General features: G+C 40.1%; 1 protein-coding gene across 1 annotated transcript in view; it reads right to left on the bottom strand.

Annotated features, from left to right (window-relative positions):
* Positions 1–14043, bottom strand: part of GRID2 (glutamate ionotropic receptor delta type subunit 2) — a 2300191-nt gene that overhangs the window by 715899 nt on the left and 1570249 nt on the right. Inside the window, exon 9 of the mRNA XM_029609341.1 lies at positions 12567–12668. Coding sequence (XP_029465201.1) covers positions 12567–12668 — 102 coding nt within the window. The remainder of the gene's footprint in view (positions 1–12566; positions 12669–14043) is intronic.

Here is a 14043-nt window from a genome sequence, read left to right on the forward strand (position 1 = left end):
TCAACAGCCTCAGTCATGCCATACGTCATAAGAAGGTGTTTAGTTACCTTAAAACTATATACCCAGATATCTGTTCCCTGCAACAAACATATCTTAGTCCCCAAAATTAAAGTAAATGTGAGTTGGCAATGGGATATTCTCTCCAGCATTTAAAAAGAAAAAGAGGTTTTGCTATACTCTTTCATAAATCCTTGGATATGCAAATAACTGTATCCTCATCAAATCAACTAGAAAGAAGGGTTTGGGCTCTTTCACAATCTTCCACTACTCTTTACTTGTGTTTAATATTTATACTCCTAATGAAGATGACCCAATTTTCTTTCACAACTTTTCTTCCATTCTTCATGAACATCCAACTACTGATATCATCCTGGGTGGAGAGTTCAACCAACCGTTTGATCTCATTTTGGACAGTCAATCTACTTGCTGAGCCTCCTCATTGAAGTCACTTCAAGCTGTTTTTCAGTTTCAACAACATGCTGGTTTGACTAATCCCTGGTAGCTCTTACATCCTACTGTTCAAGAATTCACTTTTTTTCATATCCTCACCAAACTTACTCCCATATTGACTACTTTCTTCTTTCTTTGAGTCTTCTTCCTCCTTTGACATGAGCAGACATTCATCCAATTCTGATTTCTCATCATGCTGCAATTTATTTGACTCTGACCTGGCCTTGGTGCTTCCAACTAACAAAGAATGGCAATTTAATACAAGTCTTCTGGCTGATCATAAGAACTTGCTATGCTGAGTCAGACCAAGGGTCCATCAAGTCCAGCATCCTGTTTCCAACAGAGGCCAAACCAGGCCACAAGAACCTAACAAGTACCCAAACACCAAGAAGATCCCATGCTATTGATGCCAGTAATAGCAGAGGCCATTCCCTAAGACAACTTGATTAATAGCAGTTAATGGACTTCTCCAAGAATTTATGCAAAACTTTTTTGAACCCAGTGTTGTGGATCTGCTAGGGAGTTAGCAATCTGTTGTGGATCTTCTAGGGAGTTAGCAATCTGTTGTGTGCAAGCTCCTCTGGAAGGAGGAGCTAGCACTCTGTGATGAATATACTCCCCCAGAAGGGAGGAGTTAACAATCTGTTATGAACCTCCGTGAGGAGTTAGCAATCTGATAGGTGCGAGCTCCTCTGGAGGGAGGAGCTAGCACTCTGTTGTAGATCTGATGCCGGATGGGCGGAGACATCAGATAGGAGTTAGCAATCTGATAAAGAAAGCTCTGTGTAGCTAGGATTAGCAATCTGTTATGGACTAGCACCAGAAGGAGATGGAGTTTAGCAAGCTGTATGAATCTGTTGCTGAAGACTCCTGGTAGGAAGGAGTAGCCATCTGTACCAGCGGAGTGCTTGGAGAGGACACTCAGCTGTAGAGGATTGTAGATAGGTGAATCCTTGGGCCAATGGCAGATGACAGCGCCCCCAGGAGGATATCCTGAGAGAGACCACCGGCTAGGCTTGAGTATGGAGACAGACACAGAATTATTTTATTAGACAGTTAGTAGAACCACCAGAGGTGGCAGTAGTGAGTTTCTATGCCCGGCAGGACTGAAGTCCCTCAGGTACTGGAACCACATCCCAGGGTAGCTGAGCTGTAGAGAAACTATAGATAGTGAGAAGACAGGCATACTGTGTTCATAGCCAGAACTGGATGACAGGTCTTTAGAAAGCTCAGTAGCTGGAAAGGGTGAGGCCCTCGAGGAGCGAGTACCTGGTTCCAGGGAAAGCTCTGAGAGAGCGATGGTAACTTAAAATTGTCTGTATCTGTGATAGCTTCCAGGCAGTAGAGAATCTTCAGAGTGTTTAGGAACACGGGCCCTCGAGGAGCGAGTACCTGTTTCTATCGGCAATCTGAAATAGAGAAAAGAGAGCGAGGTCCCCGAAGAGCGAGTACCCCTGGTAAGTCCGAGGAGGCAGAGTAGCGTAGGTAATGAAACCCTTTGCTAACTCGATCCATTAGCAATTTCTGAGAACTTTTATATTGGAAGTAGATGACGTCAGTTCAGGGGGGATGCCCCCGAGGTTCGCGCCCCTGCTGGTACATCATTCGAAGCTCGCGTGCGCACCCTATGTCATCAGGAATATTTATTTATTTATTTATTTATACTTTTTATATACCGACATTCTTACATTAAAATGCAAATCATACCGGTTTACATAAAACAGAAAAAGCTGGAAAAAATATTTCCATAGTCAAATACAGAGAACATTTATAATAAAATTGTTAACAAAGGCATAAGGTAGGAACTTGAAAAAAAGGTTACTTAACAGAAAACATAAAAGAAAAAATATTAAATGAAGCACAAAGAGTTGCACAAAGGGGTGCACAAAGGGGAGAGCCCCTTTGGCGCGCCCCTTTGGCGCGCAACGCACGGCGCCTGATGGTGAGGCACTTTTCAACCGCCGCCGGAGCTTACAGTGACGTCGGAGGAGGGGCGTGGTCACACATCGCAGTCACCCATTTCCCTCACCTCCTGATGATAGTTCCGTTTCTTTTTTATGGTGGATCCACAGCATTGTGCCACTCCGGGGACGCCGGAAGAAGATGGCAAGAAGATGCCGCGGCAGTAACCCGTCCATCAAGCCCAGAGGGAGTCGCCACAGTGGTAAGGAGGGTGGAGTGAGGGCGTCGAGCAGCGACGGACGCAACACCCAGCTATACTAACTGTACTAACCTCATCCTCTGGCAACAAGTTCCATATCTTAATTGTGCATTAAGTGAAAAATAATTTTCTCTGATTAGTCTTAAATGTGCTACTTGCTAACTTCATGGAGTGCCCCCCTAGTCCTTCGATTATCCGAAAGTGTAAATAACCGATTCACATCTACTCGTTCAAGACCTTTCATGATTTTAAATACCTCTATCATATCCCCCCTCAGCCATCTCTTCTCCAAGCTGAACAGCCCTAATCTCTTCAGCCTTTCCTTATAGGAGAGTTGTTCCATCCCTTTTATCATTTTGGTTGCCCTTATCTGTATCTTCTCCATCACAACTATATCTTTTTTGAGATGCGGCGACCAGAACTGTACACAGTATTTAAGGTGCGGTCTCACCATGGAGTGATACAGAGGCATTATGACATTTTCCATTTTATTAACCATTCACTTCCTAATATTTCCTAACATTCTCTTTGCTTTTTTTGACTGCTGCAGCACACTGAGCCGACGATTTCAAAGAATTATCCACTATGATGCCTAATCTTTTTCCGGGGTGGAAGCTCCTAATATGGAACCTAACATCGTGTAACTACAGCCAAGGGTTATTTTTCCCTATATGCAACACCTTGCACTTGTCTACATTAAATTTCATCTGCCATTTAAATGTCCAATCTTCCAGTCTCGCAAGGTCCTCCTAAAATGTATCACAATCCGCTGTTGATTTAACTACTCGAATAATTTTGTATCATCCGCAAATTTGATAACCAGTCCAAGTACAGATCCCTGAAGCACTCCACTGTATACCCTTTTCCACTGAGAAAATTGACCATTTAATCCTACTCTCTGTTTCCTGTCTTTTAACCAGTTTGTAATCCACGAAAGGACATCACCTCCTATCCCATGACTTTTTAGTTTTCTTAGAAGCCTCTCATGAGGGACTTTGTCAAATGCCTTCTGAAAATCCAAATACACTACATCTACTGGCTCACCTTTATCCACGTTTATTAACCCTTTCAAAAAAATGAAGCAGATTTGTTAGACAAGACTTCCCTTGAGTAAATCCATTTTGACTGTGTTCCATTAAACCATGTCTTTCTATATGCTCTATGATTTTAATCTTTAGAATAGTTTCCACTATTTTTCCCGGCACTGAAGTCAGGTTCACTGATCTATAGATTCCCGGATCGCCCTTAGAGCTCTTTATAAATATTGGAGTTACATTGGCCACCCTCCAGTCTTCATGTACAATGGATGATTTTAATGATACGTTACAAATTTTAACTAATAGATCAGACATTTCATTTTTCAGTTCCTTCAGTACCCTGGGATGCATACCATCTGGTCCAGGTGATTTGCTACTCTTAATTTGTCAATCTGGACTACTACATCTTCCAGGTTCACAGTGATTTGATTCAGTTCATTTGACTCATCACCCCTTGAAAACCAACTCCAGAACTGGTATCTCCCAACATCCTCATTAGTAAACGGAACCAAATAATTCATTTAGTCTTTCTGCAATGGCCTTATCTTTCCTAAGAGCCCCTTTAATCCATCAGTCATCTAACGGTCCAACCGACTCCTTCACAGGTTTCTTGCTTCGGATATATTTTTAAAAAGTTTTTATTATGAGTTTTTGCCTCTACGGCCAACTTCATTTCAAATTCTCTCTTCGCCTGTCTTATCAATGTTTTACACTTAACTTAATAATGCTTATGCTTTATCCTATTTTATTCAGCTGGATCCTTCTTCCAATTTTTGTAGGATGATTTTTTTTGGCTAAAATAGCCTCTGTCACCTCTCCTTTTAACCATGCCGGTAATTGTTCCTTCCACCTTTCTTAATGCATGGAATATATCTGGACTGTGCATCTAGAATTGTATTTTTAGATAATGTCCATGCCTGTTGAATATTTTTAACCTTTGTAGCTGCACCTTTCAGCTTTTTTCTAAGTATTTTCCTCATTTTATCAAAGTTTCTCTTTTGAAAATTTAGTGTTAGAGCTGTAGAGTTACTTATTATCCCCCTTCCAGTTTTTAGTTTAAATTTGATCATGTTATGATCACTATTGCCAAGTGGCCCCACCACCATTATCACTCTCACCAAATCCTGCATTCCACTAAGAATTAAATCTAAAATAGCTCCCTCTCTCATTGGTTCCTGAACCAATTGCTCCATGAAGCAGTCATTTATTACATCCAGGAACTTTATGTCTCTAGCAAGTCCTGATGTTACATTTACCCAGTCAGTATTGGGGTAATTGAAATCTGTAGTATCCAAGTACATCAGAGGAATGGAAAGCATATTCTCCATTGCACAATGAAGGATGTAGCATCATTGATGTTTTTGCATTCTAGTGACGTCAGGTGAGATTTGGATATTTAATGAGATGTAAGCGTTGGCTTCAGTTCCTCTGTTCCTGTTAAGGGACATTCGAGATGCCAGCCTCTGACATTGAAATAAGTATTTTCTATCTTCTATGATTTTTACATCATTATAAAAATGTCATATTACCTTTCTTAGGTTAAGACTCTCTGGATAATGTTGTTCGCATGCCCGTGATAAAGCATTTTGTGAAACACTGGCCATGTTGGGCTGTTCTTTGAAATAATATTAAAGAGTCTATCTGTCACATGTTCTGAGGATCGGGGACATTTAATTTTTATAAAAATTAAAAAAGTATAAAGAAGAAGATTGAAATAAAAATATCAACAATTTTTTGAAGGTGAATGATTAAAAGACCGGTTGTTTTCTGTTGAGTTACACAACATCAGGCTTGCTGACACCTTCATTTGGCTTTTTGTATTAAAAAGATTTTTTGGTTCCCTTGAATACTACAGTTGATTATTTTGGGTAACTGTTTTTGACTCCCTATTATTAAGTTGTGGTAATTGAAATCTCCCATTATTATTGCACTGCCAAATTGGTTAGCTTCCCTGATTTTTCTCTTAGCATTTCATCATCTGTCTGACCATTTTGTCCATGTGAACAGTAGTATACTCCTATCACTATACTCTTACCCAACACACATGGGATTTCTACCCATATAGATTCTACTGAACATTTAGATTCTTGTATGATCTTTATCATGTTGGACTCTATACCCTCCCGGACATAAAGTGCCACACCCCCACCAAGTTGATCCTCCCTATCATTGCGATATAATTCGTACCCTGATATAGCACTGTCCCATTAGTTATCATCCTTCCACCAGGTCTCTGTGATGCCAATTATGTCAATCTCATCATTTTCTGCTGTACACTCTAACTCTCCCATCTTACTTCTTAGACGTCTAGCATTGGCATACAGATATTTCAAAGTGTGTTTTTTGTTTGTATTAACAACCTGCTTTTCAGTTGTTAGGGATAATTTGAATATCTTTAGCTCAGGTGATTTTTTACATATATGCACATGGACTACATTTGCTTTTATTGGAACCTCTTTTTTGGGATGCCCTAACTCTCCTGTTTCATTAGTATCCTTCAAGTATATATTCCTCCAAATCATGCACTGCTGAGTGGCTATTGGCTTACCCCCTTGTTCTAGTTTAAAAGCTACTCTATTTCCTTTTTAAAAGTTAGTGCCAGCAGCTTGGTTCCCTCTTCCCTGCACCATCATCTCATCCATGCATTGAAACTCTGGAGCTCTGCCTACCTCTGGGGACCTGCACGTGGAACAGGAAGCATTTCAGAGAATGCCACCCTGGAGGCTCTGGATTTAAGCTTTCTACCTAAAAACCTAAATTTGGCTTCCAGAATCTTTCTCCCACATTTTCCTATGTTGTTGGTGCCCACATGTACCACAACAGCTGGCTCCTTCCCAGCACTGTCTATAATCCTATCTAGATGACGCGTGAGGTCTGCCACCTTCGCACCAGACAGGCAAGTTACCAGGCTGTCCTCACATCCACCAGCCACCCTGCTATCTACATTTTGAATAATTGAATCACCAACTATGATGGCCGGCCTAATCCTTCCCTTCTGAGCAGTAGCCCTGGGAGACTTGTCCTCAGTGCGAGAGGACAATACATCACTTGAAGAGCAGGTCCTTGCTACAGGTTCACTTCCAGCTACACCAGGGTGATAGTCTCCTACTGGGAGACCTTTCTGATCCAAGACAGCACTGGGGCTGCAAGACTAGATTTGAGACTTGGCTACTATGTCCCTGTTGATCTCATCAATGTACCTCTGTCTGCCTCAGCTACTCCAAGTCTGCTACTCTAGCCTCCAGAGATTGGACTCATTATATAGTACCAAAAATTCAAGATTACTTTCATAATAGTATCACGGAAAATGTCTCCTTTCAATCTACTCAGTCTGCATTTAAACTGTCAATCAGGAGCCACATTATCTCTTACTCTACCTTCAAAGACAAGAAACATCAGCTAGAGCTAAGATGACTTGAGGACAACATTGCTTCTTTAGAAATATCTCATATAACCCATCAGACTTAAGAAGAGTACTATAGTCAGAGGGTGTCTGATGGGTTATATGAGGTATTTCTAAAGAAGCAATGTTGTTAAAGTATGCATACAACAAGATTATGAGTGACATATTTTTGGATAAAGCCAGATATTACTCAGAAAACAAGTGTATTTACTTGCAAATCTTTTAAAGAACAGACAGAACCACTATAGTTTGTAAAGATTCTGAAATACTGGATCAGTTCAACTCTTTTTACTCCTCTCTGTATATAACTGAGTTATCATCTTCGCTCCCTCAGATTACTTATTTTATGGAACATCTATCTCACCCTAAGATCTCTGATGAAGACAGGCTACAACTTGATTCTCCAGTTTCAATGGAGGAAATTTTGAAAGCTGTCCTCTCCCTTCTACTTCAAAAATTTCCAGGACCTGACAGCTTTCCTGTAGAGTTTTATTAATGCGACTTTTATGCCTCTAAAATACATGAATATATATACAACCCCAAAGCCCTTTTTTCCTACGTTGTTGATCTCATCAAGTCCTCCCCTCCCCCATCCCTGACAATGAAGCTAGTAGCAAATGTAAAGAACTAGCACTCTACTTCCACAAAAAAATAGCAAACATCCTCGTCAGATTCCCCCCCCCCCCCAACTCCCAATACTATCCCCTCAGGCCCTTGCTTGCCCAACCTCTGCCATCCTTGACTCCCTTGACCTCACCTCCTCCAAGGAAATTGGATCAATCCTCAAAAAGATCAAACCTGCATCCCACCCTACACACACCATCCCCACTAAAGCCCTCCTTGTGATCCCTAATACCATAGCCAAACCATTATCTGACATTATCAAATGCTCCCTCTCCTCTGGCATAGTCCCAGACACACTTAAGCATGCTGTGGTCAAACCCTTGTTCAAAAAAACATCTTTAGATCCTAATGACCCAGCCAATTTCCGTCCCATCTCAAACCTCCCATTTATCTCTAAAATCATGGAAAAGTTAGTCAACTCCCAACTAACAGACTACCTTGAAGATAACAACATACTTCACCCCTCACAATTCGGTTTTCGCAAGCATCTTAATACAGAAACCCTCTTACTCACTCTCACTGACCACCTCATCAGAGATATGGACCAAGGCCACTGCTACATCCTTGCCCTCCTTGATATTTCCTCTGTGTTTGATACAATAAACCACAATCACATTCTCTCCTGCCTATCTGACATAGGCCTCTCAGGTTCAGCCGTCCAGTGTTTCAAATCCTGCCTATCTAATAGACAATTCTCAGTCAAAATAGGCAATGCTGAATCCACTCACTACGCCCTCACCCAAGGAGTCCCTCAAGGTTCTTAACTCTCATCCACCCTATTCAATATCTACCTTACACCCCTCTGCCAGCTCCTATCTGACCTTGGCCTCAAATTCTACCTTTATGCTGACGATATCCAAATCATCATACCTATTCATGACTCATTATCTGATTCCTTAAAACTCTGGGGAAATTGCCTTGCTGCCATTAACACCCTTCTCACAAATCTCCACCTTGCCTTAAACACCTCCAAAATGGAACTGCTCCTCATATCACAACATCAACCTCCCAAATCCTCCCTTGCAAACGACCCGGCGTATAGTGTCATTTCTGCTCAGCATTCTGTTCAAAACCTCGGGGTTCTGATTGTCCAGCAACTGAACCTAAAAAAATACATCAACATAATCCTCAAGGATGGTTTCTTTAAGCTCAACGTGATGAAAAAATTAAAACCTTTACTCCATACTAATGATTTCTGCACCGTCATCCAGGCCACACTCGCATCTAAAATGGACTACTGTAACTCCCTCTTCCTAGGTCTCGCCTATTCCACCATAAAACTACTTCAAATGCTTCAGAATGCGGTAGCAAGGACCATCTCTAATGCCCGTAAATTTGACCATATCACTCCCATCCTTAAGAACCTTCACTGGCTCCCGATCCCCTCATGCATCCTCTATAAAACTCTTACCACTATTCACAAATACATCTACACACATAATTCCAACTGGCTTGAGGAGCCATTCTGCTTCACACTCTCTAGCCGCCCCACCAGAGCTGCCAATAAAGGAACCCTCCACGTGCCTTCCCTCAGGAAGGCACACCTTACCTCCATGAGGGACAGAGCCCTTTCCATCGCTGGGCCTACCCACTGTAACTCTCTACCCACGAACCTCCGGCTTGAGCCTTGTACCATTAAATTCAGAACTAACTTAAAGACTTGGCTCTTCAAACAGGCTTACCCTGAATAGATCCTCTGCACTCTTAACACTTGCTGAGCCAGCACTTAACCTGAAACCTTGTATAAAGTTATGTTACAATGTTTTTCTTGTTACTTCAAGCAGCCTGTTGCTCTTGTTTGCCAGTTCCTTGCTATTTCTCTTTTCCTATGTAATCCCATCCCTGGTACCTGTTTAATGTAATTTCAAACTTCAGTTCTGCTGTAAACCGATATGATGTAGCTACTAATTTCGGTATAAAACCAGGGTGGGGGGAGGGGAGAAGCTGAGAAGTAAGAAGAAACGAGCAAAGGGAGGGAAAGAAAGACAGAAGGAAATAATATAGCAACAGTACCTGAAGGAGAAAGGTACAAAGAAGGGAGGATATTCTAGTCCCACATTTGCGTGCTTATTACACTAATATCCTTACCTATGGGTTGAAGGATAAGGTCTTCATGGAGGTAAGAATTATTGTTCTACCTAAACCCAGAAGAGACCCCTTGTTGAAATCTAGCTATAAACCCATATCCTTTTCAAATGCTTATTATAAAATATTTGCAAAGCTTTTTACTCATAGATTGGAATCTGTAATCGGTACCCTATTGCATACTGTTCAGTCTGGGTTTTAAAGGGGAATTACATTACAAACAATGCTCAGATGTTTCATACCATATCTGCAATATCCAAATTGTCCCAAGACGCCCATGATTGTCATCTCGCTAGATGGCAATCATGGGGTCTTGACCATGTTGATTCTCTGTTGATTTTTCTATCACCAAAGTCAGACCTCTAATTTTCAGCCTCCTCTCTATTACCACTTTTATGAAGGAAAACATCCACATTTTTCTGATTCTCAGGAACCACAACTAACTCTATAGACTTATTGAACAGGTCCTTCAGCATTATTTCTGGAACCTTTCTGAGCTCCCTTATGTAACTTCTGTTCCACCAACTAGTCTGACATGGTTGCTTACTGGCGAGTTCAGGGACCATGTTGTGATACATTGCACCAAAGTTTCTTTCCTTACAGAAAGAAAAGTAAATGTTTCTCAAGGTCATTAAGCTTGTAGAACCCTTTTCCAATACCTTTCAGTAAAAATAGCACACTGCAACACAGTCTGGTGGTGTTAAAAAAATAAATAATTTTACTGAGGAATTTGATGCAAATGAACTATTTGTCAGAATGCACTTGTCTCATGAAATCCATGCAGAAATGAAAATGCAGAACAAAGTCCTGAAAATTACGATCAGAGTAAATCTGCAGACACTAGGGGTTTCTTCACCAACCACTCCCTAGCAGAGAAATTATTTGAGAGACCTTCCCTGGGGTATCCTCTTATTGATACCTGCTTTGTGGTGTGCAGATCTCTGTAGACCAATACCTGAACTGGAATAATCTCCTGAACAGATAACAGAAGTAGCAGCTCTGAAGTAGATCTCCGAGTCTGGCAGTCCTTATTCTGACTTCAACACTCAAACACTAAAGGCAAATCTTCAGTGAAATACAAGGAGTATGGGACTAATTCCCCTTTCACCACTTTTCACCTCTTGTCTTTTTCTTCCAGTTTTCTGACAGTTAAGGTCAGTGAAGCACTGTGATATTGGACTAACACAGCTGTTCACCTTATTTTACCTTTAGGTCTTCTTAGTCTCAGGAAGTTTTGACAGCCCAAAAGCCTACCTAAATCCTGGGTGCCTGAGTGCTCTTTTCTTGAGCCTCAGTACACTCCCAGGAAAAGAAATGGTCAAGAAGAACATGAGCCAAAGTGGACTGCTGCTTGCAAGACACTTTCTACTGAGCAGTGTCAGGGAATAATACTTACTCCTATTCTGACCTCATAATTCAGTATCTCTAAGAAAGCCATCACTGATGTTTCTGCTAAGGGACATTTTGGTGACATCCTGATACCTAATATCACAGAATATTTCTCATTATGTTCCATGACTTTATCTACTCTCAGTTTTTCTTGTTTCACACAAACATTTCTTTCTGCGAATGGCATGGCTTACTACTCCACCGCCATAGTCACCTTTTCCAACCATGAGCAGTCCTTCTTCAAACCCTTCTTCCTTGAAGTCTAAACAGAAATATTTGTTTAACATTTCTGCTTTTTCCTTGTCTCTCTCTCCATGCATCTGTCCATGCTCTTCTCAGTCTTTTAATCCCTTTTTTATATATTGAAAAAATTTGGGATACAGATTTTTAACCTTTTTAATTAAAATATTAGTTTTCTGGACCTGGTTTGACTTTTGTTTAGAAATATGGCACGGCATTAACAATATGCAAACTGAAGCAACATAGATTCAGCAGTAACTCCTGGGGAAACACTTAAGCAGGATAGGTCATTCCTGGTGCTTCACTTTGTTTATTTTGGCTGCTACATCAGAGTAATAAAACATTATCAGTAGTCTCATGTTCACATTTTGCTATCGGCAGTGCATCCCTTTAATATTCAATAAATGCAGCAAGTTAAACTGGAACTACACTCACTTTAGCATGGTGGATTAAGAATAATGCAGCCATCCCATATATCCTTTGCATAACTTTGACTATGAGAATGAAATCCCATTTTTTACAACTAGCTAGCAGAACATAAGATCATAATAAGACTTGCCATACTGGATCAGACCAAGGGTCCATCAAGCCCAGTATCCTGTTTCCAACAGTGGCCAATCCAAGTCACAAGTACCTGGCTAGTACCCAAACATTGAATAAATCTCAAGCTACTATTTCTTATTAATTAATAGCAGATTATGGATTTTTCCTCTAGGAACTTATCCAAACCTTTTGTGAACCCAGTTATATTAACTGCTATAACCTCATCCTCTGGCAATGAATTTCAGAGCTTAACTATGCACTGAGTAAAAAAAGAATTTTCTTCTATTTGCTTTAAATGAGCTACTTTTTTTGTTGCTTTTTTTGAAATGATGAAGAATGTTCCCTCGAGCTGGTGTATAGCATTGGATAAAGTGATTTCCTGGGTTTTTTTCCTTGATGAAATAGAGCTTTAGTGATAAAAACTCTCTTTTGTAGAAAATGCCACTTTGATCTAATATTGGCAAACAGAGTGTGGACTCTAGTGCATTGACCTTGCTCAACATTCTTCATTAGCAATGACTTTTTCAAATCCCTTTCATTCTCCCTCAGTCAATATCCTATTTCTGTGTGGAATAGGGCAGTTAGCAGGGAAGAGAATACAAGGGAAAGATGTAAATAAAATCATTCTACTTACCAATACAGTTGCAACACGTAGAACCACTCCCCGCATGTTGTTCTCCAACTTCCTATCTGTCAGCGACCCATTCAGGCCAGTGACTGGATTCCATGAGCCAAGCTAAAAACAAAATGCAACTTGTCATTTTATACATATGCACTGCAGAGACAGAATGCATGGTGGTAACCTGCACAGAGTAGCAGTTATTACCGCAAGTAAATTGTTGGGCAGTCTAGATAGACTATTGGTTCTTTATCTACTGTCATTATTATGTTACTATGTTCTAATAAGTGACTCATATTTCATTGTTTATTTATTTACTTTTTTATCTAGAGGTTTTATATACCATCGTTCCAAGTGAAAATCACTAGATCACCACAGTTTATGGTGTCAACCTTCACAAATTAGAAATCACGGTTTACAGCATTAACATTCACAATTATTAGTGACTAGACAGAGGGGAACAACACATATTGAATGCTCATCAAGGTATGGTACTCGGGTGTTAAATACAGAGGATGATAAAGCCTTTATATATCATTTGTTTCATAACTATTTTTTTTTCATGTTGAATCACTTCAGTTTCAAAATACAAAAGAGGTGCCTACATTTTGGAATAGGAGTTGAATACTAAAATAAGTAACAATTACCGCTACATGCACTTAGGGGAACTATTATTTTAAAGCCACCTTATTGATAGAAAATTGTACGTCAATGACACATGCTGAAAAGTTACTTCCTCTTATGAAAGAGCTGTTTAAACTACTAAGAGATATGTTACGTTCCTGGCTTTTAGCATACATATGATTACAATTTACCCTCCCCTTGACTATCTTGAACTTCCCATTTGAAATGGCTCTTTCCAATTCTCTCTTATGACAAATTTTCCACTTTACAAAATATTATAAGGCCCCTGACCTTTATGCTCATTAAAAGGAGTCCCTTTTAAAGAGACTCATCTACCTGAGTAAATTAGGTCTTTTATGATGTTTAAATAGTTTTAATTCTTTGAGGCACACATCTACTGCAGAAAGGTACCTAATTGTCTCAAGAACATGTATAGTTTATGACTAAAAGAGGACTTCCAAATATTTAGAAAGAGCAAGTGCACTGCTTTGTTTTAATATCCCTGCTTTTTGCACTTACACACGGTAAATAAGAGGCCTGTCCCCTTCAAGAATTATGACAGTCGAAAAGGAGAGCCAAGTTTGGCATCATATGGATCTTTTTCAGTTGGGCGCCATGCAGGATTTTTTTTTTTTTTTAAGACTCTGTAGCTCAAATTGCATGGTTTTGCAATCACACTGACTGCAGTGATTGTGTTTATGTTGTCGATTGTTGATATCAGTGCACCTTACATATCCACAGTGGCACTGTATGTCACATTATTTTGGTGGTCACTTTTGTATGCATGTTTTGATAATGTAGCCTGTTTGAATTTCCATAATAGAAGTTGTAATATATTTATTTTATTTATTAATTGATATTTCTTATT

Source organism: Rhinatrema bivittatum, chromosome 1 (genome assembly GCF_901001135.1).
Source record: "Rhinatrema bivittatum chromosome 1, aRhiBiv1.1, whole genome shotgun sequence".
Classification (NCBI taxonomy): Eukaryota; Metazoa; Chordata; class Amphibia; order Gymnophiona; family Rhinatrematidae; genus Rhinatrema; species Rhinatrema bivittatum.